Source organism: Pogona vitticeps, chromosome 1, assembly GCF_051106095.1.
Source record: "Pogona vitticeps strain Pit_001003342236 chromosome 1, PviZW2.1, whole genome shotgun sequence".
In the NCBI taxonomy this organism is placed as follows: Eukaryota; Metazoa; Chordata; class Lepidosauria; order Squamata; family Agamidae; genus Pogona; species Pogona vitticeps.
In genome coordinates this window covers 81,705,550-81,730,904 of record NC_135783.1, presented here as the reverse complement: position 1 = coordinate 81,730,904, position 25,355 = coordinate 81,705,550, and the positions used below count along the sequence as shown (strand labels likewise).

The 25,355-nt window shown below is 40.5% G+C and overlaps 1 protein-coding gene across 12 annotated transcripts in view; it reads left to right on the top strand.

Annotated features, from left to right (window-relative positions):
- The window catches only part of PDE7B (phosphodiesterase 7B), a 257,704-nt gene that overhangs the window by 183,520 nt on the left and 48,829 nt on the right, over nt 1-25,355 (top strand). For 8 of the 12 annotated variants that reach the window (XM_072996444.2, XM_072996447.2, XM_020779568.3 and 5 more), the window contains one exon: nt 22,523-22,606. In XM_072996444.2, coding sequence (XP_072852545.1) covers nt 22,523-22,606 — 84 coding nt within the window. Of the gene's footprint in view, nt 1-11,046; nt 11,170-22,522; nt 22,607-25,355 lie in introns of all 12 variants that reach the window. The other 4 variants (XM_020779607.3, XM_078383331.1, XM_020779597.3 and 1 more) reach the window with 1 other exon arrangement.

Genomic DNA, 25,355 nt, shown 5'->3' with positions numbered 1-25,355 from the left:
CTGGAGGGGCACAATTCCCAATCCCTAATCTAAACAGTATATGTTGTTATATGCCATCAAGTCACTTCCAACTTAATAATAACCCTATCAATTAACGACCTCCAAAAGGCCTATTCGCACAAATAGCCTATATTCATGTTTCTAATTGTTTTCTTGTATATTAAATGGCTTAAGTTGTTTTGTGCACCTTCTGATCAATAGAAAGAACTATACTGTCAAGCAATCAATCAATCGATTACATGACTATTGTATTTGCCGTAGAGTAAGAATGGCAACATTTTGTAAACGGTGGAATTTCACATTTGTTATAAATTCTGGTAAGGAAATGTGGAGGCCACTACAGCATGTGGCCTCCACATTTCCTTACCAAAATTCATAACACAGGAAGATGAAAGAGATTTCAAGCACTGGAAATGCAGTTCTTTTGGATAAGGAGGTTAGGGTAGCTCTGAAGAGAGAGTGTGTACGTCATGGCCAGAAGCAGTTCAGTGCAGGAGAGAATGCAGTGTACATCTGGCTACTGAAGAGGACATCCTTGATGTTACATGCATTACCCTTAATGATATAAAGGAGGAGACCCTTGTCCAGCAGGCCGAGGCAAAGAGGCAGTCCTGTAACCAAGAAAACCAGGGAGCTGGACAGGGGACAGATTGTATTTGTCTTCAGTGTGGAAGGGATCGTCGCTCTCGAATTGGCCTTCTCAGCCACACTAGACGGTGTTCCAAGTCCTCCATACAAAGCACGTTACCATAGTCTCTCAAGACTGAAGGATGCCTAATAAAGGAGTTGAAACTTGTTGTTGTTGTTGTTATTGTTTTAATTGATTGGCTGCTGTATAAACCTTGAGGGGCTGCCGCTTTCTTCCTCCTGCCACCAACTTTGCTGCTGCCAAAATTCTGCAACAGCTGCCAGAGCTTTATCATGCAAGAGGGTACCTGGGAATCTTTTTGCATCATAGAGTTCTGTGAAATCCCAGAGCAGAACAGCCCAAAACATTGTGGTCCAGATGGAAAACAGAAGGCAGCAGTCTTTTGGAGTTGCATTGCTCTCTGCTGCAGCACTTATTTTGGCAGCCAATCTAGCAACTGGGGGGACTGCCAAAAAAAGGGAGGAGTGCAGAGAGTACCCCCTTGCTCTAAGGATCACTGGGTTGCTAAATTAATTTCATAGCAAGAATAAATGCATGGTGTCCTGCACCTGCTGCAGGTCACTTATTTCAAAAGCAAAGAAAAATGCATTCACATTAATCTAGATAAATAATAAAATACAACAGGAAGCCATATATTTAATAACCTTTTATTAACATTTCTCAAGTGCTTACAACAAAAAGAACATCTGATTAATATTTTCAGATGCTCACAGTGAGCCTACTATTGGGTAGTTCCTTATGAGACTCACAATTAAATCACTCCTTAAGAGTGAATTTGTACTTCATGTCATAATAATATTTCCCTTTCAGGCATGCAGTTTTTTCAAAGCAATGTACCTGAGAACTGAGACTTGCAAAGGGCACCTCTGTTTACCTTCCAAGTTTCAGCTAGGATAAACAGACTTGTAGTGATGGGCCAACTGTATCATTAAGTTTAAGCCTAAAGACCATGTTCTTTTGGTGATGAAAGCAAAAATTTTCCATAAAACTCAAATTATTTCTGCCACACTGGGTGAGAAGAGATCAGTAGCTTTATAGTCTTGGTGCCTATTAGGCTTTATAGAGGGTACCTCCCAAAGAACTACACTTCTCAGGAAGCACTGGGGCAGTTGGAGTCCAAAAAATCCAAAAGTCCCATCTCTAGTCATTATTCAGATTTGATTCTGTTTTACATAAATGGATAATTCAGGAAACATGGGAAAGGTTTGGTATAGCATAAGAGTTCCTGTTGCTTTAGCAGTACTATGGAAAAGATACATCAGCGAAATAGCCAGCACAAAATGAAAATACGTGCATAGTACATCTGAGGCTGGAGATTCCTTTCAAAATCAAGAAGCCCAATTTTACTCATATACAGTAGCTGCTACAAGCTAAACAGCAGCTTCCTTTAGCATCTTGTTCTTGGCAAGAAAGGCAGAGCGGTATGATGGCAGACTGGCTCTTTCTACTAGAGAAGAGGTAGAAGCAGTGGACATAGAAATGGGACTCAACAATACCAGAAGATCAAGGTAGTGGTCCCCTTTCTCTTCTCAACCCAGGATTGCTTTGTGTTGCCAGCTCAAATTTTTGTCACTACCCCAGTGCTGCCTCTTCTGCTTCCCTCAAGCCAGGCTTTCTAGGAAAAAGTTGGTCTCTCATGCATCCAATTCTGCTCTTGCAGCTGCCAGTTCCTCACCCTCTCCTCTGACAGCATCCACATTAGCCTGCTGGTTGCATGTGGAGAGTGGGAGCCGTGTTTGAATTGCACATTGGTGCACAGTTGAAAAGAAGTGGTTCCAGAGGAGTATGGACTCTGTTGGGGCAGAAGCAGGAAAGAGCAGCATAGCAGATTTCCCACTTTCAGTGTGCCACCCAAGCAGGACAACTGTTTTAGGATACCTAGTGGGTGGTAGGTATAATTGCAGCCTAAGGAAGTAATATCTTCAGCCTCCAGATAAAATGTAATAAAAGGTGGTGAGACGAAGCTGTTGCCCTTTCTTTGAATGCTGAGTTAGGGTCAGCAATTGATGGACCTTTCACCAAATGTAGTTTACGAGAAGCTGTCAGTTGTACCTCTTCTCACTGCTTCTGCGTACTTGTACCTCATAAATGACAAAAAAAGAAGTCCTTTTGGCCCAGCTATGTTCTCACAAGTGACAAAATAACAGATTGTGAAGGGGTGCATCATTCAGACACCTGCATTTTTTTTCTTACCAAGATTAACAATTTACCAATCAAAGGCTTCTGGTTTTGCCAGTTCTTATCATATTGCCTGTGAGAAATGAATGAAGTGCAATTTTGAGCCCTTTATTCTGTCTTCTCACTTGGACTCTGGATCAATCCATACCCTGACCTCTGTGTAGACAGGCTTCTAAGGACTGCATGATAAGGATCAGATCACAATTTAAGACAGAGATGTGTTTCCTGTTCTTAGTGTTATTCCACAAGACATGCAAATCTTCCAGTGCTACATGCCTGAAACAACAGATATGCAAGCAAAAGCCATGTTATGTCTCAGTTGACCAATAACAAAATAAAAACATACTAATTTGCTAAATGTAAACTGAGGCAAGTTTGTGTTTGAATAAATAGACTGCACTTTCTTTTGTGTGTTGTTGTTTTCACTGAGTGTGAAGCTTAACAGCTCCATACATGTCTGCTCAAAAGTACTGTATCACCCATTGAATTCATGGAGCTTACTTCCACGCAGGTGACTGTAGCAGTGCAACCTCATTCTCAGTGAAATCTGTGTGACAACTTAGCTGTAATTTAAATTTTCCTATTGACAACCGACATCATCCCCAGGCAACATGCCTATTCCCAACAGTAGCCCCAAAGCTATTGAATAGTCTCTGAATTAATCTACAAGCTCTCTGGACTAGAATCTCTGGCTTTTTTACTTTGGCAAGTCACGATGAGTACAGCCTGCTGAAATGTATATACAAAGGTTAACCCAGGAGCAGTCAAGCTGTGGCCCTCCAGAGATTGTAGAACTACAGCTCCATTTACAGTACAGTGGACCCTTGACTTACAGATGGCTTGACTTACAGACTTTTTGAGTTACAGACTTCTCTGGCCGCAAAATTTAGGTTTGACTTGCAGACTGAGATTTGACTTACAGACCAGAAAAAACCCAAAATGGAACAAAAACGGCCTGTTACGGGATTAATCGGTTTTCAATGCAGTGTAGGTCAATGGAGACTTGACTTACAGACTTTTTGACTTGAGAACCGCCTTCCAATACGGATTAAGTTCTCAAGTCAAGACCCCACTGTATTTCCTACATTGACCAGTGATTATAAGAGCTGTAGTTCAATCCATCTGACTTGTGCCAGCTTGGAAAAGACTCAGCTACTACTTGGCTTGTTGTTGTTGTTTTAAGCATAGAAAGCTTGTGTCAGTTCTCCTGTGAGCACTGACATTGTGTTTCCTGTCGACTGAACAAATTATTCTAATTCTCCTGGCAGCCTGTTCTCTTCCTTTGGTCTAGCTAGTGTGGAAGTTAGTTTTCTCTCTTCAACTCTCTGTTTTTTTTAAAGGCTCTATCAATCCATACAGCCATCCATCCACCCTACTAATGTCAATTCCACTACTCTGGGCAGCAAACAAATGTTATAATGTATATATACAAGGGCCATAATAAAATTAACACAGGGCAACAGAGAAACAACAACATAAGCTATTAAAAATAGGTTCACAAATGCTACAGCAACATTAAAAGAAAAAAATTGAGTACAATATGTAACATTCAACAGCAGCAGACAACATCAAGTACACAGGCACAGGGAAAAGGGAAAAAACTGATTCCTGGAGACAGGATTACAGTGGACCCTCTACTTACGGAATTAATCCGTATTGGAACGGCGGCTGCAAGTCGAAAAGTCTGTAGGTCGAATCTCCATTGACCTACAATGCATTGAAAACCGATTAATCCCATAACTGGCAGTTTTTATTCTATTTTTGTTCCATTTTGGGGTTTTTTCTGGTCTGTAGGTCGATTCTCTGGCTGCAAGTTGAATCTAAATTTTGCGGCCAGAGAAGTCTATAACTCGAAAAGTCTGTAAGTCGAGCCGTCTGTAAGTCAAGGGTCCACTGTAATCTGAGGTAAGGTCAGAAAAGGCTTGTGTGAACAGCCAGGTTTTAATCTGTCTCCAAAAGCCAAGGAGGGACAGAGCTAATTGAACCTGAGAGGTTCATAGGGGACATCTGGCTTACTTTGGTATGAGCCTCTATGAGGCCATTTCATTTGTCAGTAACAGGATACAATACTTCTATTTCCAATTAAGGAAACATAATAGAATTCAAAATATTACATCTCCTCAACTGGTGGTGGTTCCTAGTGAATGAAAAGACTGAAGATGAGCATTGTCTGAAATCCAGTAGTAAGTCACAACTAGAGTAGGCCCATTCAGTCAGTGGGGATTTGGGGAATCAACTCCTCTATCAGTTCCATTGATTCAGTGGATCTAATCTTTGAATTTCAGCCACTATGGGGCAGTTGTGCTTAGGTTTTCCCAAAACATGATGGTTATATATGCATTATTATTATTATTATTATTATTATTATTATTATTATTATTATTATTATTATTATTATTATTATTATTATTATTATTATTATTATTATTATTATCATCATCCTCACAGACAAGGGGAACATTCCATTGTCATTATTTTCTTACACATGGGCAGTAACAAGTCTAAAAAAAAGAGCCAGCACTATCCATGGTGCCTCTTCATTTGAGTTGCAAACTGATTTCTCAGAGTCAGGTGGAGAGAGCCCCTCAGATAGCTAAACCTGTCCTTTTCAGACTCATTTCTCTCCACATGGTGGAGAGTCAATAAAGGTAAGACTGGAGCACTTCTCTCTGTCTGTGGTGACTTAAATGAAACATGTAAATACAATTGTGGTATAGCCATACTGGTGGAGTGAGGAGAGGGAAAACATTGAAGTTATCAGTGTTGTTATCTTTTCTGCTTTCTGATTCTGAGGATGAAGGCCAAAGGTTGGTAAAATGACTACCCAGCTCGCTGTGGAGACAATGTGTAGCCTGCATAATTAGCTTGTAAACTGCCAGAGAGTGCTGCAAGCACTATGGGGTTGTATATAAGCAGCACACTTTGATCTTTTTTTTCCTTTTTAGACAGGGTGAGTAGACCACATTGCCACTTACTTTATGGGACCAAGTCAAAAGTATTAGTTTAACACTCTATGTGCTTATTGTGCTTGTAACATGTAGGAGATAGGGCAAGTTCAAGACTTATTGTTCCTTGAGGTGAAGAAAACAATGACATGGTTGTTGTGGGTTTTTCGGGCTCTTTGGCTGTGTTCTGAAGGTTGTTCTTCCTAATGTTTCGCCAGCCTCTGTGGCCGGCATCTCCAGAGGACTGGAGTCAGAACTCTGTTCTCTGGTGCAGTTTGTTTAGGAGTTGAGTTTGTTTGGGAGTTTGTTTGGGAACTCCCAAACAAACTGCACCAGAGCACAGAGTGTTACTCCTGTTCTCTGAAGATGCTGGCCACAGAGACTGGCGAAACATTAGGAAGAACAACCTTCAGAACACGGCCAAAGAGCCCGAAAAACCCACAGCAACTATTAAATCCCGGCCATGAAAGGCTTCACGAATACAAAAAAATGACACTTCCCCCCCCCCGACCAGACTGGCATTCAGATCTTGATTTCAGCACTGACAAAGGGACTGCATCCTCCATTTGCACTCGAACACATATGTGACCATACAGTTCTGTTTGCTCCTTATCCTGGCTATCTGCCTGGGCTAGTGGTAGTGCAGGCATTAAGGACAAATATAAAAATAAACTGGACCATAGGAAACATTATTCAAGGTGCTTATCCTCCCCAATCCCCTCCTCATTTGCAACAATACTGTAGAATTCTTTGCTGACAGAGAAGCTGAAGGATTTCTATTTTGTGAAACTGATATGGAATATTTCCCCCACACACACACACCCAAGAATTTATAAATCTTTGAAGGATGGCCCCCTTCCTGACTTTCACACCGGCTCCATACAGATGCTGTGACTGAACAGATTTTTTTTTAAAAAAAGGCTAAAGAAATTATTTGGCTGCTTAAGCAGGAGAGAAACAAGGCATCAGGTTCTGACATGTTGTGACATGTCTGCACTTTATTTCAGAAAATCCTTTTTTTTTCTTCAGCCTGGTTTCAACTACCTGCTGATCACCTCAGTTGCTTAAGAGCACGGTTAGTGCCGATCATTGCTGAAGAAAACTGATCTGAACTCAAAGAGTTAAGATTCTTCACCAGAGAGAGCAGTGGTAGCTGAATATAGTCTTGTATGATGCAAATATACCAGAGTTTTATGTAAAGTCTGGAAGTGTTACATACACACCCTGGGATTCAGTTGCTGGTTCTCTCAAATAAATATTTCAGCAAGAAACACAAAACAAAAACCAAGCAAAAAAACAAAACAAAACATTGCAGCACTTTAGAAACTTGTTTTGTGCTTCTTGTTGAAATGTTTGCACAGACTGACATGGCTACATCTCCAAAAAACTCAAGCAAATAGGTAGACATTCAAGGTTCTAGTGTGGGAGATCTAGTATGAGAACAGCTTTTGGTTGTATTACTTCATGATCTGCATCTAGAAGTATTAGATTATCCCCCTATTTAGTGTGAGCATGATTCTCTGAAGTGGGAGAGCACATGTGCCCAAGAAAACCTACTGCCTGGAATGGAATGAACCAGAGGTATAATTGCCGGACCTGTTCCAAAAATATCCTCACTGTTGTTGTTTTTAACTGTGACCTATCCTTTAAGAAACATGGGCAGTGAGGATGACAGAAGGAGGAGGAAAGCTTTTTACCTTGTGCATACAGCATGAGAATATGTCGAGTTAAGGAGTGTGTTCCACATGTTGGTTTTGCACAAAATTGCCAGAAAAGGCTTGTTTGGGAGTTGCTCTATTTTAGAAATCAAATTTTATGAAAAGGCAGGATTTTCGTTACACCACCGCACTCCCTAATATGTCCTCTGCTTTGTGTTTCCATATACAATTTGAGGAATAATTTGTAGAATTGGTTGCTGAATATTGCCGAATCTACGCTCAAACACAATGGTTTAGTTAACTGAGAAACTGATGACTTAAAAGTCTTAAGCTACAGAGAAAACATAAAAATGGAAAGTCTTGGACTTCTTTCCATTAAATTCTATATGTTCAAATATAGGGCAATTGCAAGAAATGTAACAAAGGGGGTGCAATGATGAAGAGTTAGGTATGCCTCAAAGGTTTGACTATATAGTAATTGTAAAAATACTTGATGCACCATTTAATAAATGGGAAAGCAAATCTAAAATTTGTTAACGTTAAGATAACTCAGATTATTTAGACTTGAGTAGACCAGGAATGATAAAACAATGAATGTATGTATGTCCATTTCACAAAATGTTTCTTGACAAATAAAGGAGAGCACGGCTTCAGATTTCTCATAAAAATATGTGCATCCATAACCTAGAAGAAAACCTTTCCCATTGTCAAAACTTATAAACATTAATGTCCAACTATAATGTGACAATTATTGTGTACATGAATTTAGACAAAGCATGTGCATGTTTTTTTTTTAATATGTATGTGCATCATCTTTAAAACACATCTGTGCTTTTACAAAGAGAAACACGAGCACTATAGGAAGTGGGGAGGGAGAGCTGTGCTGCCTTGTATGATTTCCACACCTCCTCTGCCCTAGAGTTGCTGTTTTCCATGGGGGCTTCCTTTGTATGCAAACAGCAGCCTAGGGAGGGTGACATGAATAAAGATATACAGTACTTTGAAAAGGGGTAACATTTTACTCTACTGTATACACCCAGATATCTTGAACAGACAGTCTAAAGGAAAAAATCAGTGAGGGAAGGGAACCTGATATTCCCCATTGTGTGGTCTGTTATCCCCCAGTTGCACTGATTAGGGTAGATTTAAAAGCAAACAATACTATGGATAAAGGGTGTGTGTGTGAGGGGGGGGTATAGCATGTGAGCCAGGGTAGAAAATTCAGTATGTAACAAATAATTTAAGAACTTGATTAGAGCTTGAAATACAAGCTGTTGTTTAGCTATTTCCTTTGGTGCATGTACGGCACAACATACAGAAAGACAAAATCCTTTCCTGAAAGGGGTGGGGAATGGTTCAAAGCAAAAAGTTATAGCTGGAACTGTATCCCGAAAGTGAAGAAATTCAAGCCACAAATTAAGCTCTGCATTAAATCATTGGCATATTGATGCAACCTTATTATACCTTCATTTTCATGCCACATGAATCAAAATATGATTTTCACTTTTTACATTATCTAAAGAGAAGGCGATGGAAAATCTCCCTAGGATTAAGCCCATTAAACTGAACAAGACTTCCTTTCTCCAAACATAGATAATTGGACAGGTCCAGTGAACCTTTCAAAACTGTGTGTGGGACTGCACACACTGCAGATGTGACTGAAGTTTTTTTTTCCTGAAACCATATCTGAGGATCAGACAAGTTCTGCTAAAGCTAATTCCATTGGGGGTGGGATTCTAAAGCATTGAATAGTTACCACTCTTTTAGGTCAAAGCCGCAAATAGAAACCTGAAGTTTTCAGAAAGTGGCAAGACTGAGATGTAGCATTCACTGTCAGGGAATAACGGGAGGACTAGCGAACATACATGCTAACGAAACTGAGCTACTGTAAAATTTTCTGAAATGTTTACTGTTTGAAAGCCAGAATGCCCTGCTTTTCATGCAGGAGAGCAATAGATTGACAACTGGCATGTTTTTTTAAAGTTTTTTTTAAAAGTTTCGGGCATTCAGGAATTCTCTACATTGGTGCCCAGGCTGATTTTCTCTCTTTATGTGCCAGGGTCAAATAGGACCGGAAATGCCAGTTTCCTTCACTGACTTGCTTTGCACCATCCAGCAGGACTTCATCAGAGATACAGACCTTAACATCTGTCTTGCAGGCCAACCTCTGTTGACTGTCAAGTGATCAAAGCAAAACATGTTAAATACAAGATATGTAGACAAGGAAAATCATATGCTTTGACACATAGAAATCTTTCGCCACTTGAAGGAGCACTTTTTGTATTAAAAATATCATCTGTTTTGACCCCCAGTTTCTCAGTGGTGTATTTTGAATATACCATTGAGAGTACAGAATTTACATACACCCCAGCATCTACAGAGGGTCAGGATTCCTACTAAGCAATCTGGGTCTGTTGAGGAGGGGAGACTTCAACACTGGAGGTGGCTTTGCTTGATTCTTCTTTCCCCTCTGCCCTATTTCATATTTTTTGGTGGGGAAAACTTTCTGAGAGGGCTTGTTGGAGAGGCCGGTGGCTGCAGGGGAAGGAAGGACACAGAAGGAGAAGGGAACTTTCTTTTTCCACTTAGCAGTCTTCAGATCCAAACACTGTATGCAGAACACTGAAAATGCAGTTCTGTATCATGTTAAGTGGTGTACTGAACATACTGTACAAAATGCTAAGTGGTTATTAATCTGATCTACAGGAAGAATGAACAGGAAATTGTCCTGTGTATACACAAGAGAACATTTTACTAAATTGTTCGTGTGACTTGTAGTTTTTAAAAACTGGAATGGTACTGGATGTTATCAGAACTTCTCTGTAGGTTTTTCTGGAGGAAATAGAAGTGTGATGGAACTCAACAGTGTTAATTAAAGAAAGCTTCAAACCAATAGGAAAACAGGCCCTTTCATGTTCTCCTTTTTCATACCTTATGTCAATAATTCAAAAGCAAGCAAGTATTCTTCTCAGCTTCAGCCCCACTGATTAAAGTTTGCTCCTATGTTAAACAAAGAAAGCTTTACTTGATTAAACTACTGATTATATCCGTGGAAATTTGCAGACCTGTTAGAAAGCAAAGGATTATTTGTGCCAGGCATTTAAAGATTGCTACAAGCCCTGCTACAAGGGCTTTGACCAAACTTCAGGAGGCAGCGGAAGACAGGGGGACCTGGCATGCTCTGGTCCATGGGGTCATGAAGAGTCGGACACGACTTAATGAATAAACAACAACAACAAGCCCTGCACCAAGTTACATCTGTACCAAGCATTCTTCAAACTAATGAATTATTTTTTAAAAAGTAGTAAACTTTGGCTGTAATTCAGCAGTCAGCTGCAGCTAGAATAGACCCACTAAATTAGTGGAATTTAAGGAGGACTTGGCTCACCAAATCCCCACTGATTCAGTGGGCCTACTCTTGCTTGCTAGTGAATTTCAGCTTTTAACTAGTTATGTTTTCGGCAATAAAAGCCAAAATTTCGTGCCAGAAGAACTGTGTGCAAGATTGTGTCCAGTCCTTTGATATAACAAGCAATGTTTTATGTACTTAGTTTTTAGTTACTTTGTTACTCATTATTTACTGCTACTTACTCATTACATTTCTCACCATTTTCAGGCAATCCTTGAAGTGTTTTGATATGAAATTTCCAATTTCTAGAAAAAGAAAAAAAATTACAAGCAGCATAACAAGTAACCCTACAACACTCTTTTCCAGTATTTCAAATACCAATGACAACAGGTAACATTTCTAATACTATTAACAACTGGCAGGAATAAATTCCTTTTTAATGCCCATGCCTACTTAAATCTTGAAAAAGTTGCCTTTGGCTAACGGATCTCAGAGAATTTGAGTTTTAATCCAGAAAAGTAACTTTACCAAGTTCTTCCCTGTTACTATCGTACTACCAACTGTATTATCTACAGTTTGGACTATCTTTGGACTTCTACATAAACCTAAGTCTTGCAACTTAAGTGACCATATTGTGCAAATTTGACTGCTTGCCTTAGAGGAAGAGAGGTAACCTGATCATATCATGGAAAGAATCAGGATTTTCAATCAATCAATCAATCAATCAATCAATCAGTCAATCAATCAATCAATCAATCAATCAATCAATCAATCAATCAATCAAAATTCCACCATAATTCAAAAAGGGGATCTAGTTCTTCTTTGTGGCCTCTGTGAATCACACCCTGGGTGATTCGCCCCTGCGCGGAGCCTCATCGGAATATTCTAAAGCTTCTGCGGTAGCAATGAACACATTAGAATATTCCCCTCCCCACCCATATAAGTACCTTGGCGCCAAGTATCCCCTTTCAGTATCTTTCAACCACCATGTTGAGAGCCTCATATTTCTGCTTCTCTGAGTAAAAGAGAAAGAGAGCTTATTCTTGATTCCTTCCTGTTATCTTTTTCTTTTAAACTATTAGATCAAACTCTTTATCATTAGAGATTTTTCCTTTCCCCTCACTCGGCCTGTGGCCGCAGCACAATCATCAGTTTTTCTCCTCAATTATTTTCTCCTATTCATGGCCCCTTTGGACCCGTTTAAGCACTATGTTGTCTGTGATAATAAGATCCCACTTTCCGACTGACACAATAAGTGCCTTTTCTGTTTGGGAGAACAACATCAAACTTCCTCCTGTACCCATGGCAAAAATTTTAAGTGAGGAGTTCTTTGATCTCGAGGCTAAAACTCCAACTTTGGGAACAATCCTTACAACCAGTTCAAATGGCCCAACCTCCCTGTAGGGCCACTTCCCAAACCAAAGCAATGGAAAAAGCCATTACTGAATCATCAAAAAAACCTCCATCGGCTACACCAGCTCATTCTGATTCTCCATCTGCATTGTCTAAGACCTCGAAGACACACAAATCGAAACCTTCCATACTGAAGTCATTGACTTCGGAAACAACTTCTAAATGTCAGAGTCCAGTGAAGCTGCTCCAGCTCCAGAGCCTGTTGCTCCTAAACGAGCTAAACCAGGGGTCTCAAACATGCGGCCCGGGGGCCATTTGTGGCCCCCCAGATGATTGTTTTTGGCCCTCACCTTGCCTGCCCCCCCAAAGCACCCACACACCCTCTGCTGTCAATAGTAAAAAAAGCCTTGCCTTTCTCGCCAGCTCTTTCCCAAGACAGCACCTCTTGCACCCTCCATCCAGAACTGCAGCCTGCCAGCCAGCCCACCTGTCTGCCAGCTAAGAAAACTCCACAACAAATCTCTTACAATCCATACTTCAAAAACCAAAGAGCCAAAACCAAGCAACAGCCTGCCACTAAATGGAATGACCGGAAACCCAAACACCATGTTTGACATTCCTCTGACTAAGATCGCCACCCACCCCAACAACCCTGCCCTCTGGAAACACTTACCTGTATGGGAATCCATCACCACAGATTCCTGAGTACTCTCCATCATCAAAAATGGCTACCGCATCCACTTCTTCAAACTTCCTCTGACAACACACGTTGTTACTCCTGTGTCACAACCCCTGCAAGAAGAAATAAATTTATGTCTCAAAGATGCCATGCAACCCGTCTATCAAAACAACACCGGGTTTTTCTCTTGCTATTTCACTGTCCCCAAGAAAGATGGGGGACTTCGCCCTATTCTAGATTTAAGATTATTAAACAACTACATTGTCACTACATGGTTACTCTAGAATCAGTTCTTCCCTTACTTTGAAAAAACGACTGGTTCACCGTCATAGATCTAAGAGATGCTTACTTTCATATTGCAATACATCCCACACACAGAAAATTCCTTCGTTTCCAAATGGTTCACAAGCATACCAATTCAAAAGACTCCCATTTGGCCTTGCAACAGCTCTGAGAGTATTCACAAAGTGCATGGCGCTGGTAACCACCTACCTCAGACTTCAAAACATTCTCGTCTTCCTATATATTGATGACTGGCTCCTTGTAACACACTCCCATCGCAAAGCTCGACAAGACACCCATTTCACCCTTGCCCTTCTTTGCAATTTCAGTCTATAATGAACAGAAATCAAAATTAAAACCTACGATGACTATACATTACATAGGCATGCTCATAGACCACACGAGCTCACACGTTCCTCCCTGCAAAATCTCTTTACCTTACTTTGCAGCTTCACTCTGCATGCCTTGATATCTGTCTTAATGATCCAATGATTTCTAGGCACCATGGACTCTATGATGTCAGTTGTACAGCATGTGTGTCTCGAGATCTCTCCAATCTTGGTTTCTGGCCCTATTCAATCCACTAACAGATTCTCCCCACACTCTCCTAAGAGTCACTCCAGAACTGGCCTCTCAACTTCAATGGTGGCATTCCCATGCCAACCTTTCTATCAGGTGACCGTTCCAACAACCTCGCCTGTGAATACAAGTCACTACCGACACCAGTCACACTGGCTGGGGGGTTCATTGCAAGTCCCTCACAGTCCACGTCAAATGGTCTCACAGAGAAAAACGAGTTGGAACTACTAGCCATCATAAAGGCTCGCAAAGCTTTCAGAAACCTTTCTCATAGGAAAAATGGTACAGCTCACCACCGACAAAACCAGAAAACAAAACTGAAAAGCAAAAGTATCAATAACCAAAATCATCAGTGCCCTGATTTAGATTTCCAATAGGCACAGATACAGCAGTCACACTCAGTAATAACAGGCAGGCAGTTACACATCTGACGGGAGAAGCTGTCTGGGAGCAAAATGTTACATCATCTATTTGGCACTGGGATGCATTGTTTGGCATCTCACACACAAAGACAGGGGAGGGGGACCAGAACAAAAGGTTGGGGAAATAAGCCACTGTGCCATCTTGTTCCACTTGGTTGCCAATAGCACACTCATTACTGAGATGGGTGGCTCATATTTCTCTTTGAATTGTTCCATCATTAATCTCTTCAGAGGACAACGTAGCAGAACCGGTGACATGAGAAGCTAAGCAACCACTTCATTCTGTTTTATTCCTTGGAGCCAAATAATGTCTTGTATACAAGCACGTGTATTTCACCCTGTGGATTGCAGCTTCTGAAGAAAAGCAGCTTCAGGAGGAGGTGGTTTCTAGTGGAGTTTGACCTTGACACTATAGGCCATATTTGTGCTGTAATTTCCATTGATTTCTCTCTCTCTCTCTCTGCAAATGATAAAAGAGATGGATCCTAGAAAATTTCATCCTATAAGGTAGAGGGATTTGCCACCAATCATAGTCATTGTTTACAGAACAATGCTTCCTGGGAGGGGAACTGAATATCAACAGGGGTCTTGAATCTCATTGCCAACTGTGAAATGCTGCGCTATCATAAGAACATAAGAATATACGAAGAGCCCTGCTGGATCAGGCCAAGGGCCCATCTAGTCCAGCTTCCTGTAGCTCACAGTGGCCCCACCAGATGCCTCTGGGAGCACATGAGGCAACATGATCCCTGTCTCCTGATATCCCTCTCCTCCATCTGGCATTTTGAGGTACCTTCCTTTGAAGTCTGGAGATTATACATCGCCGTCATGGCTTGTAACTATCAATAATCTGAGTCCAGTCAACAGTCTCTTTGTTTTGGGGCCGTGTATAAATGTATAAATATTTACCATGTAGTCCCACTCTTATGTCAGAGGAAGTGGACTAGTCCATGAAAGCTCACATTAAAATATAGCAGTTCATCTTTAAGGTGCCACAATGTTTTTGTCTTCTTTATTTGTTCATTTTCTTTTGTTTTTGCCTTAGACATAGAACTGACAGGGTTTTATTAAAGGGGCCAGCTGTTAGTGGAACTCAAAATACTTTTCCACAACTTTGTTGGTTTTCATAGCTGGCCATGGTCCAAACAGGCAGAATGCCTCACCCTAGAATTGTTAGGTTGAGGTGCCTCATTCTTAGACCACAAACTGCTCTTGTCAGTTTCACTGGAAACAAGCGGCGACGCAAGTAGGAAAAAGGGACACACAACTCCAACTCCAATTGGGGTTACATGATCTCAGAACTGTGTCTAATTAGCATGATGGGATTGAAGCAGAGTTTAGCCAGAGAACAGGAATGGGTTAGAGCTCTCTTTCCACATCAGCTGGGTGTGGTGTGGTGACTTTTTGAATGGGAAAAGCAGATTAACTGTAGAAGGAAGGGATTCCCATGTGATCTCTGAAGCAGTTAAGATGCTTGTGTTTTGGCTCAGGCTTGTGCTTGAATAATAAAGTAATTACATATGTCCAAGGGAAAGCTTACAATTTTAATTTTAATGAGAGAATTTGCAAATCACTGTGTACAGATGATATCAATCACAAAATCAGGGAGCAAAATCCACACTGTGTGACTCATAAAATCCATGAGTCCCGAAGAGATGACATAGATTTGCTACCAGCTGTAAATGATCTCCAGGACAGTACTTAATTAGATATTTGTTTGTAATTTTCAAGAGCAATTAACCAGTCTTTCAGGGGAAGGCATCAGCACAGTTGCCTTCCTTATCAAATATGAAGAGTTTGGTTCTGCCTGCCTGTGTCTGCAAAGTTCATAGCATAGCATATGCCAGTTGATAAACAGTTTAGCACTGTAAGACTGGCATTGTTGCAAGGATGTTACATTAGTATTTGCAAGCAGATTGGCGAAAACTGCCAAATCTACACATGCAGCTGAACGTGGAGGGACCAGTTAATTGGACTGCATCATTTCCAGCTGCTGTTGGGAGATACCTTTTTTAAAATGCACCACTACATTTAAAGAAGAAGAAGTCCTTGCAAGTCAAACAATTAGCACAGAAACCTGTTCATCTGTGCAAGTTTTCTGCAGTTAAATTTTAAAAAAATTAATATGAGGGGGAGGGAAAATTCTAGAGTATGTTCTTGCGCTTTCAGTCTGAAGTGATATAATCTAATCTATTCTACTTCTTCATTCTTATCCATGTATAAACTAGAGGTCATGATGTGGAAACTTCCTAAGGCTGAAGAACTTTGGGATAGACAGGTGAAAATACTGGCTCAAATCCAACATTGCAGGAGCCTTGTGGCGCAGTGATTAAACTTCAGTACTCTAATCAAGACTCTGCCCGCAACTTGAATTCTATCCTGAGGGATTCAGGTAGCCAGCTTTCCATCCATCTGAAATCAGTAAATTGAGTGCCCAGCTTGCTGGGAGTGGGAGCAATATCCAGCCTGCATAATTAAGTTATAAACCATCCAGGAAGTGTTTTAAGTGCTATGAAGGAGTATATGAGCAGCACACTTTGCTTTGTTATAGTGCCAGAATGAAGAATCATTGTCTCTATATTCGCAAAGGCTTTCACGGCCGGGATCTAATGGTTGTTGTGGGTTTTTCAGCCTCTTTGGCCGTGTTCTGAAGGTTGTTCTTCCTAACGTTTTGCCAGTCTCTGTGGCCATGCCACTTCCCCAGAATCAGATATGTAGGATTCCCCAGCCTCTGGAACAGGTTTATTTTTTTGGAGTAGGGGTTCTGGGGGAACCGCAGTGGGAAACTTGCCCTTCCTGATTTTGCTGATAGAAGCAGTTCCAAGCAGTTCATGCCCCCCACTGGAACCAGACTGTCTGTTGCCACTTTATACAGTATATAGTTTGTCTCTTCTGGGTTGTGCATCAAGATAGGTGAACACGGCTCTTCCTGTGAAAGGCATTTTACACAGTAGGTAAAGAGTCATCAGCCAGTATTTACATAATTAATGCAATGCATTATAGTAATGAAACATTGTTAAAGTGTGTTAACGCAGCCTTTGCAAGCAGCATAACCATGGAAACACTGTGCATTATCTGTTGCTAAGTTAGCAATTTAGTTGTATCAGAGGCTATATAAGGTGCCACCACAGCAGCAGCAACAAAATCTGGACAGAGTGCCCTAGTTCATTTCACTACAGATGCTAACTATTTCTTTCTTCTCTTGTTTTGCATCCCTCTTCTATTTTTTGCTATTAATCATTGGCTGAGACCCTGTTGAGCTGTTATATAAGTTTTTAAGACGAATTGCTGCAACTTAAGAAATCAGTGCAAACCTTCCTGGTTACGCTAATATATAAGAATTCTTACCAAGCCCTTCCTGTTGTCCTCTGTTTTTGACTGGTGGACTTCCATTAGTGCCATGGAGCTTCCTGTTGTTCTCCACTTCTTTCAAACGCCCTCAGTTTTTCTCCCTTTGGGGATTCCAGTACTGTACTCTGGAACAGATTTGAGACACATGCACATTCTGCTGGCAGAAGAAGAAATGTTGTTTTCCAAGAGTTTTTGTTCTGCCAGTGGACAGACAGCATTCAGTATAATCCTACATTCATAGTTAAAGCAGGTGCCTTAAACTCTTATGTTAGCTACAACTAAACTAATTCCCATTGATTACTGGGTTGGGAGATTCAGGTTGTGTTCTATCAGTTCCATGTGGAACAAGGGCAAAATAGAGGTGGAGGAGTAAGAAAAGATGGCTCCTTTGTTACTTCCCACTACACAGGGGGTGATGGGGGACCCATATATACTCTGCTCCACCTAATTGCTGAGGGGAAAAAATGTCCTTAAAATCCATCTCTGGGAGGCCAGAATTTAGAACATTGTGTTTGTAAGGAACTTGTTGCATTACCTTGCAGTAGCCAAGTTACTATTCTGCTGTTTTTGGTCAAGCAATTTGTGGTGCTGGCATTACCAGGAAACTGAAAAACAGGGAAATATTCTCTGGTTCTCTCTAGTGGTCAATTCTGATATTGCCCTTTGAAAATAGAAAAGATGAAACAACGTACAGTAATCCTTCACTTGCTATTTAGGATTGATGAAATAATGACATTACTGTAATTAAATAATCTCAAAATGCTCCTTAAAATGTATTTAAAAATTGAACTTAACCATAAAATGTTACTTATTATGCCAAAAGCTAACCTTTTAACTACTCAATATATTACTCTTCAAATGTATTACTTATACTCCATCATACCACAATAACTAGTTGTAGGTAACTATACAAATCTTCCAAGTTCTGGAGAAGACTTGTATTATAAGAAAGTCATACAGGGAATTTAGAGGTGGTCTAAAGCACTCCAAGAAGTTGGCCGCCTTCTTCCAAAGACGTACTTATTCTGTGGCCAGACACTGCTATTAGGTGCACAACATGGTACATTATTGATTCTTGTCATGTACCATTACACTTTTAGTTTCTGGGATAAGCAAGGGTCATGTGGTCCAGTCATGGATGAAGTGAGGCCAAGCTAGTTTTACACACAAACATAACCTTGACCGATTTTACAGTTTGTTGCTATACTGCAGTGGTTCTTAACCTTGGGTTACTCAGGTGTTTTTGAATTGCAGCTGCCAGAAACCCCAGCCAGCACAGCTGGTGGTGAAGGCTTCTGGGAGTTGCAGTCCAAAAACACCTGAGTAACCCAAGGTTAAGAACCACTGCTGTACTGCAGCATAGCAGAGCCAATGGGGAGCTATTCAGTCTGTCTGAAGAAGTGGACTTGTTCATAAAAGCTCAAATTAAAATATAGCAGTTAGTCTTTAAGGTGCCACAGTGTTTTTGTCTTCTTTATTTTATTTTATTTGTTTCTTTTTTGCCTGACATGCTAGCAGAGACTAAAAGAGCTACCTCATTTAAAACTGTGTGGCTGTTTCTCTATCTAAGGGGCAGCAGAGTGAATGGCTGTGCAGTGGTGCCTCACTTAGCGATGTTAATCCATTCCAGAAAAAACATTGCTAAGTGATTTAATCGCTAAGTGATTTAAAAAAAGCCCATAGGAACGTATTAAAACAAATTTAATATGTTCCTATGGGCTAAAATCTTACCTTAAAGCGAAATTCCTCCATAGCAGTGGCCATTTTGGGTGCCTCTACAGCGAGGCAAAACAGTGGTGGCCATTTTGTTTTTGCAGTGGCCATTTTGGAACCGCCGATCAGCTGTTTTAAAAAGTTCGCTTTGCCATGATCGCTCCCCCGCAATCATCACAAAGCGAATTTTAGCTATAGAGGACATCGCTAAGCGATTGCTCCAGCGATGACCAAAAGTCCATTGCAAAGCGATTTCATCGCTCAACGAAGCGATCGCTAAGCGAGGCACCACTGTATTCAGTTCACTGGTTCCATTACTGCCTAGGTAGGAACTGGCAGAGGACAGGCATTCAAAGATAATCACCTGGCAGATATGCTGGGATTGCATTCCTGCATTGAGCAGGGGGTTGTACTTACTGGCCTTGTAGGCCCCTTCCAACTTCACTTTTCTATGATTTCTATGGCTTACATTAGAAGAGGAACAAGTAGATGAATCTCTGATGTTATGGGTGATATTATTTGGACCTGTTAGGGTGCTGGAATTTGATGCATTGCAGCCTTTGGTGCTTGCAACAGTGCTACGCCTTGAGCATAGATTTAGAAGAATCTGAATCGACCCAACAAAAGGTTTGATTTTTGGATGGAAAAAACCCAGACACTTTGTTGGAGGGATTTGGAATTTGATTATTCCCTGCCCAACCGCCCGCCCGCCCCTGCCCGCTTTGGAAAAGGAAAAAAATTGTCAATCTGGATTATTCTCGGTTAAAGGGAACAAAAAAAAAATTGTACTAATAGCATCTGCTTCTGCTCTTTCCTTTCATATAGTGTGGAGCTACGTACATCTCCACACATCTTCGGCATGCAGATAATAGAGGACAGAGGAAAAAGGTGGCTAACAAAGAAACAACAGGATGGAGGGGTAGTCCCCAGGACTCTGAGAAGATATGTTTTGAGGGAAAGCTAGATCTGAGTGTTCCCTTCCCTTCTCCTGTTCCTGATAAAAGCCTTTTATTGTAGTTTTCCCTTTTTGGGGGGGGGGGGGGAGGAGCACCTGGTGTGATTTGGGAGACAAGAGCCTGTTCCCTCAGAAAAGTAAAGTACCAGTGGTCTTCATTTGTAGGCTATATGCCAGGCACCCCTCCCAGGGTATGCAGCCAATGGCAAGAAAGCCAAAGTCACAGCAATGTATGACCATAATACATTCTGCAAAATGGGCTCCTTTGAGGATTGGGTCCAGGAGAGAAGATTAACACATGTATGCCATTAGATCAAATGTCAGGTCCTGTGTTCATAGTTGCATCAGCAGGTCCTTGTAGAGGCCTATTCAGATTTACATTTCATCAAAAAAAGAAGAAGAAGCAGTGCAGCATTTAGATATGAAGGTGCATTTTCATGCACATTTGATTTATATGTTTTGATTTTATTATAGATTTGGGAAGTGATATGCATGCAAAAATCTGCTATTTGCACATAGGGCCTCATTAACAGCATTTGGGTGAGGAAACTTATACTTATGGAACAATTTGTCATTTGTAACTGTAGCTGGATAGTGGCCGGGGGGAGGGGGACTGACATTTTTCTTTCGCAAAATAAAACATGTGAAAGAAAAACAATCAATGAAACTATTACATTGGAATGCAAAATGCCTGTTTATTTTGCAGGAAGGATCCCTGTATATCAAAAAGCAGGAATATACCATATTTTTCCATATATAAGACACCCCCATGTATAAGACACCCCCCAATTTTTAACCCAGAATTAAGAAATCTAAGTGGGGCTTAGCAAGTGGAGGGGAAAACAAGGATCAAAGCCCTGCAGGATCACTTTGATCCCTGCTTTTCCCTCCACTTGTTTTTTCTCTATCCTCAGCTTACTTCCGTGTATAAGATGACCCTCAATTTTTAGTCTAAAAATTTTAGACAAAAGTATAGTCTTATACATAGAAAAATATGGTAAGCTTCTGTTTACCGGACTTCAAGATGCGTTTTTACATTGGTATTTCATTCAAGTGTAGACATTTACCATAAGATCAGTCCAGAGATACATGATAGCAATTGAAAAGTTTGCTATTTGTAAGTTAGTGGGTCAATGAGCAAAATGCAATGACCATAAGGGGAAAGTATTAAAATATTTTCCTATATGTGCTTTTTTGCTAGCTAAATGCAGACATGAATTTCTAGGGCATGGCATTCTTGAATTACCCTTTAAGGGGGGAAATGTTTCACATTCCTTGGACTTACTGTATTATCAAAATGCTGTTGCACAGTTTTCACTAATGTACAAGAGTCTTGCAAAAAATCCACAGTGAAATAAAACTCTTAATCTTTAAGGTGCTTCAATATTTTCTTTCTTTCTTTCTTTCTTTTTTGTGGTCTTGCCTACAAAATGTAGTGGCTACACCCTTCTCTCGCTCTCCATGGAATGAGCAGAGTACAATCCCATCTGGATGCAGATTTCACTTTAGTTACCCTGCCTTTTGAAACAGCGGTGTTGAGAACTGGGAAATTATTTCCATTGCCCTGCCACCCAAATGTGGATTCAGGCAGAATTAGAACCTGTGAAAGTTGCCAAACAGCCTTCTTGTTCCTTGAGACAGACTTGAATTGACAGTCTCTCTCCAGAAGCTTTCCTGGACAGCAGCCTGTAGCCTTCCTTTTCTGCTCTTTTCAGTGATTCAACCGCTTGTTTTCTTCCTCAGCCTCTTCCTAGCCTCTGTTACTGATTCCCTTTTTCTGAATTTCTTTGCTGCTCATACTGCCTGCATTAACAGGATTCCTTCCATCAGTTCCAGACAGGGTTGGATCTACCTTTGTCAAGACCCACTAAGCAATAGGTCTTTACCAGCTCTCTATATTTTGCTGTTACCCTTTGGCTTATAGACTGGTGATCCAGCGATGCCAATGGAATGTTCACAAACTGGCCTATCCAAACCTGACCCATTTAAAATCTTCTGTCCAGTGTTTAAATTGAGAACCACAAAGGCCTGTGACTGTTTTCTCTAGTAACTATAGCAACTTTATTGACAGTAGACTGCGATTGGTAAGGCCCGCATACAAAGTAACAGGCTTCAATTAGAGGTAATCTTTTCATTTCTTACTGTTAACCACTGACAATCACAAAATGACTCAATTCCATAATACATTCCGGGTTTTGCAGTTTTACAATATTTTACTTTAGATGTTGTGATTCTCCACAGTCTTATGAAGACTGCTTCTTACAGAAACATAATTTAATTTAGCAGACCAGGCTTTCTTTTCCAAGGCAGATAAGTTTGCTTTAATCGATTTCGCTGTTTAATATAGCCTGTTCACTTTTTTTCTGGGGAAAATGTCTGCTATATTGGCTGAATGATCATGTTTTTCAGGAGATGCACGACTGAGAGGTCAGACAGGAGTTATCTCTGAGCGACGTGGTTCCTATCCATTTATAGACTTCCGTCTTCTGAACAGTAAGTAGAGTGTCTATTGGGAAATTGCTAGGGGGGATTTTTTAAAAACATAAGTTATTCAAATTGAAATATACAGAAAAAGTGTAAGAATTTTTACTGCATTCAGCCCACAATCCTATTGGTGTTCCTTTACAGTTATCATAATAATTAAGCAGCTAATTGCAGCTAATTGACATGGTGGTGGGACATGTCTTGCTTGTGTGCCTGTTCATGCATCTAATTGTACAACCAAGATGCACCCCAATACCTTGTCAATTATCTGCAATTAGTCAGGGCATGTTAAATGAATCTTATGCAAACACCAATAGCATTCTGGCCCTGGGGTTCCTAAACACCTGCATAGGTGGCAACAAGAGGCATTTTGATATTTGTTTCTTTCTTTATTTTGATTCAGAAATGTAGAACATGTTAAAATATTTGGTTCAGAACTTTGTAACTCAGAAGCATTTCTGATTTTTAATATATATTTCATCTCTCTCTCTCTCTCTCTCTCACGCACGCACACACACACACACACACACACACACACACACACACACACACACATACACACAGAGAGAGAGAGAGAGAGAGAGAGAGAGAGAGAGAGAGAAGGCCAGAATCCTGTTGGTGACACATGCATGCATAATTAAAGTTATGTAACTCCCCACACCAAACTGCCACTCATGAGGCGCTGGCTGTGTTACAAGATACATGGCCTAGTAATGCAGCTGGGTCTCACAACAGTCTAATTTATGTATACATAATTCACCAGCAGGATTTTGGCCATTGTATTTTAACAAGTTACACACTGCGGAACTATGGAAACGATAAGTGGTGATAGCACAATGATTTATGACCTGACTTCCTCATTAGGTAGTACTACAAGCTCAGTACAAGCTTTCATTATATGCATTTAATATAATTTGTCTTGTTTTGTTGTATTAAAGCCCTATTTGTCACATTAAAATCCTACTGAAAGCAACAGTGCAATGGATGGACAGTACAGATAGGTACCAGTTGATATAGCTCTGTGGCTGGTATCCTGTTTGTTGTTTATGTATATGTACTGACCTTGAACTGTGGAAGGTTCTATGGTAATTTCTTGAGCTTCCGTGTGTCATGTCCTATCTTGCTGAGTTTTGTTTAAAAGAGGTCACACATCAGCTGAAGGGCCTAGGGGATGAGCTTGAGGTCCCAGCTGGCAGTCCCAGTTTAGGGGCACGAGGTTCAGCCTGGACCATCCAGAGAGGGCTAAACTCTCTTGGTACAGAAGAAGTCCATCCCAGTGAATGCCAGAGGTACAAAGTAGGATTTAAATGGAGTCATTCTCTTGAGGGACATTCCAGCTAATACTATTTATTTGTTTATTTTATTAGATTTATACCCTGCCCATCTAGACATATAGTCTACTCTGGGCGGCATTACAAAATTTAAAAACAATAGAACCAATAAAATGGAGACATCCAAATATTAAAAATGTAAAGTGTAAAAATGTTAATATTAAAATACAGCAGGAAGGAAAACCTGCCTAAATAGCCATGTCTTAAGTAGGCCACTGCAGTCAGATAGGAAGAGCTCTCAAACAGCATCACAATGTTGAGAATGATGACTATTCCTCTCCTGCCTTGATCCTTACCTTCAGCATTCAGAGTTCATTGTTCCCTTGACAGATAGATCTCCCATGGCCCCAGTTTGGACTGCTTCCTGACTGTGTCTCTGCTTACTCCTTTACAGTATTTTTTGAACCTAGTATGGCCTTGATTTACACATTGACCCTGACAGGCACCCTGCCAATGCTTTGGCTTGTTCCTGGATTCCAGTTATTCTCTTCTTAGTGCCTCAACATGGCTTGGCTTAGGATGTCCCCTTGCTCCATGACAGAGATGTCCCATTTACAGGAACTTGCTTCTCATTTGTAGGCACATGTGGCTTTGAAAACAGGACATAATGCCTGCTCACAGGTTGTTGATGCCTTCTTATTAGAACACTGCAGCAGCTTCTGCAATTATAGCTCCATGTGTATGCACATATTGAACAGAGTACTGACTTATATATCTATATGTCTATATTAATCATTATAGCATAGCTACATCTATATACTGTATTGATTTCACTGTAGAACTGTATCATTATATCATTATATCACTACATATTTCCCAGTGTGGGGCAATGGAGTGATGGACTAGGACTCTGGAGAACAGGATCTGAATCCCCACTTGGCCATGGAAACTTCTTGGAGTGGGGAGTGAAACTGGTAAAACCACTCCTTAAATATCTCACCTTGAAAGCCCTATTAGAGCAGCTATAAATTGGTTCCAACTTGACATGAAAGAACAAGCATACATATATCAATACCTGTATCATACTTTAAAATTTCTTGTTGTCAGCATTTTAATATAAATGAATCCTGTATTTAAATGTAAATCACTTAGAGGTTTTATTAAATCAAGCATTGGGCAAATACAATAAATAATTTTTAAAGCACACTCAGTTCTTGGTGTAAGAGGTATAATATGTGTATAAATTGAATGTAAGGGGTTAGATCTAATGTTACTGTCTTGTAAAGGAGACTTATTGAAATCAGTGAGACCTCTTAGTACAAGTAGCCTACATCCAGATTATTTCAGTGGGTCTTCTGTGATTAATGGGATTAAATCTAGTAACATCCACCTGCAAATGAACACACCATCTATGCACCATGATGTGTGGATTTTAGTCTTAAAGTATTTAGGCAGCAGACATTCACACATCGTTCACTTTTTCTTTT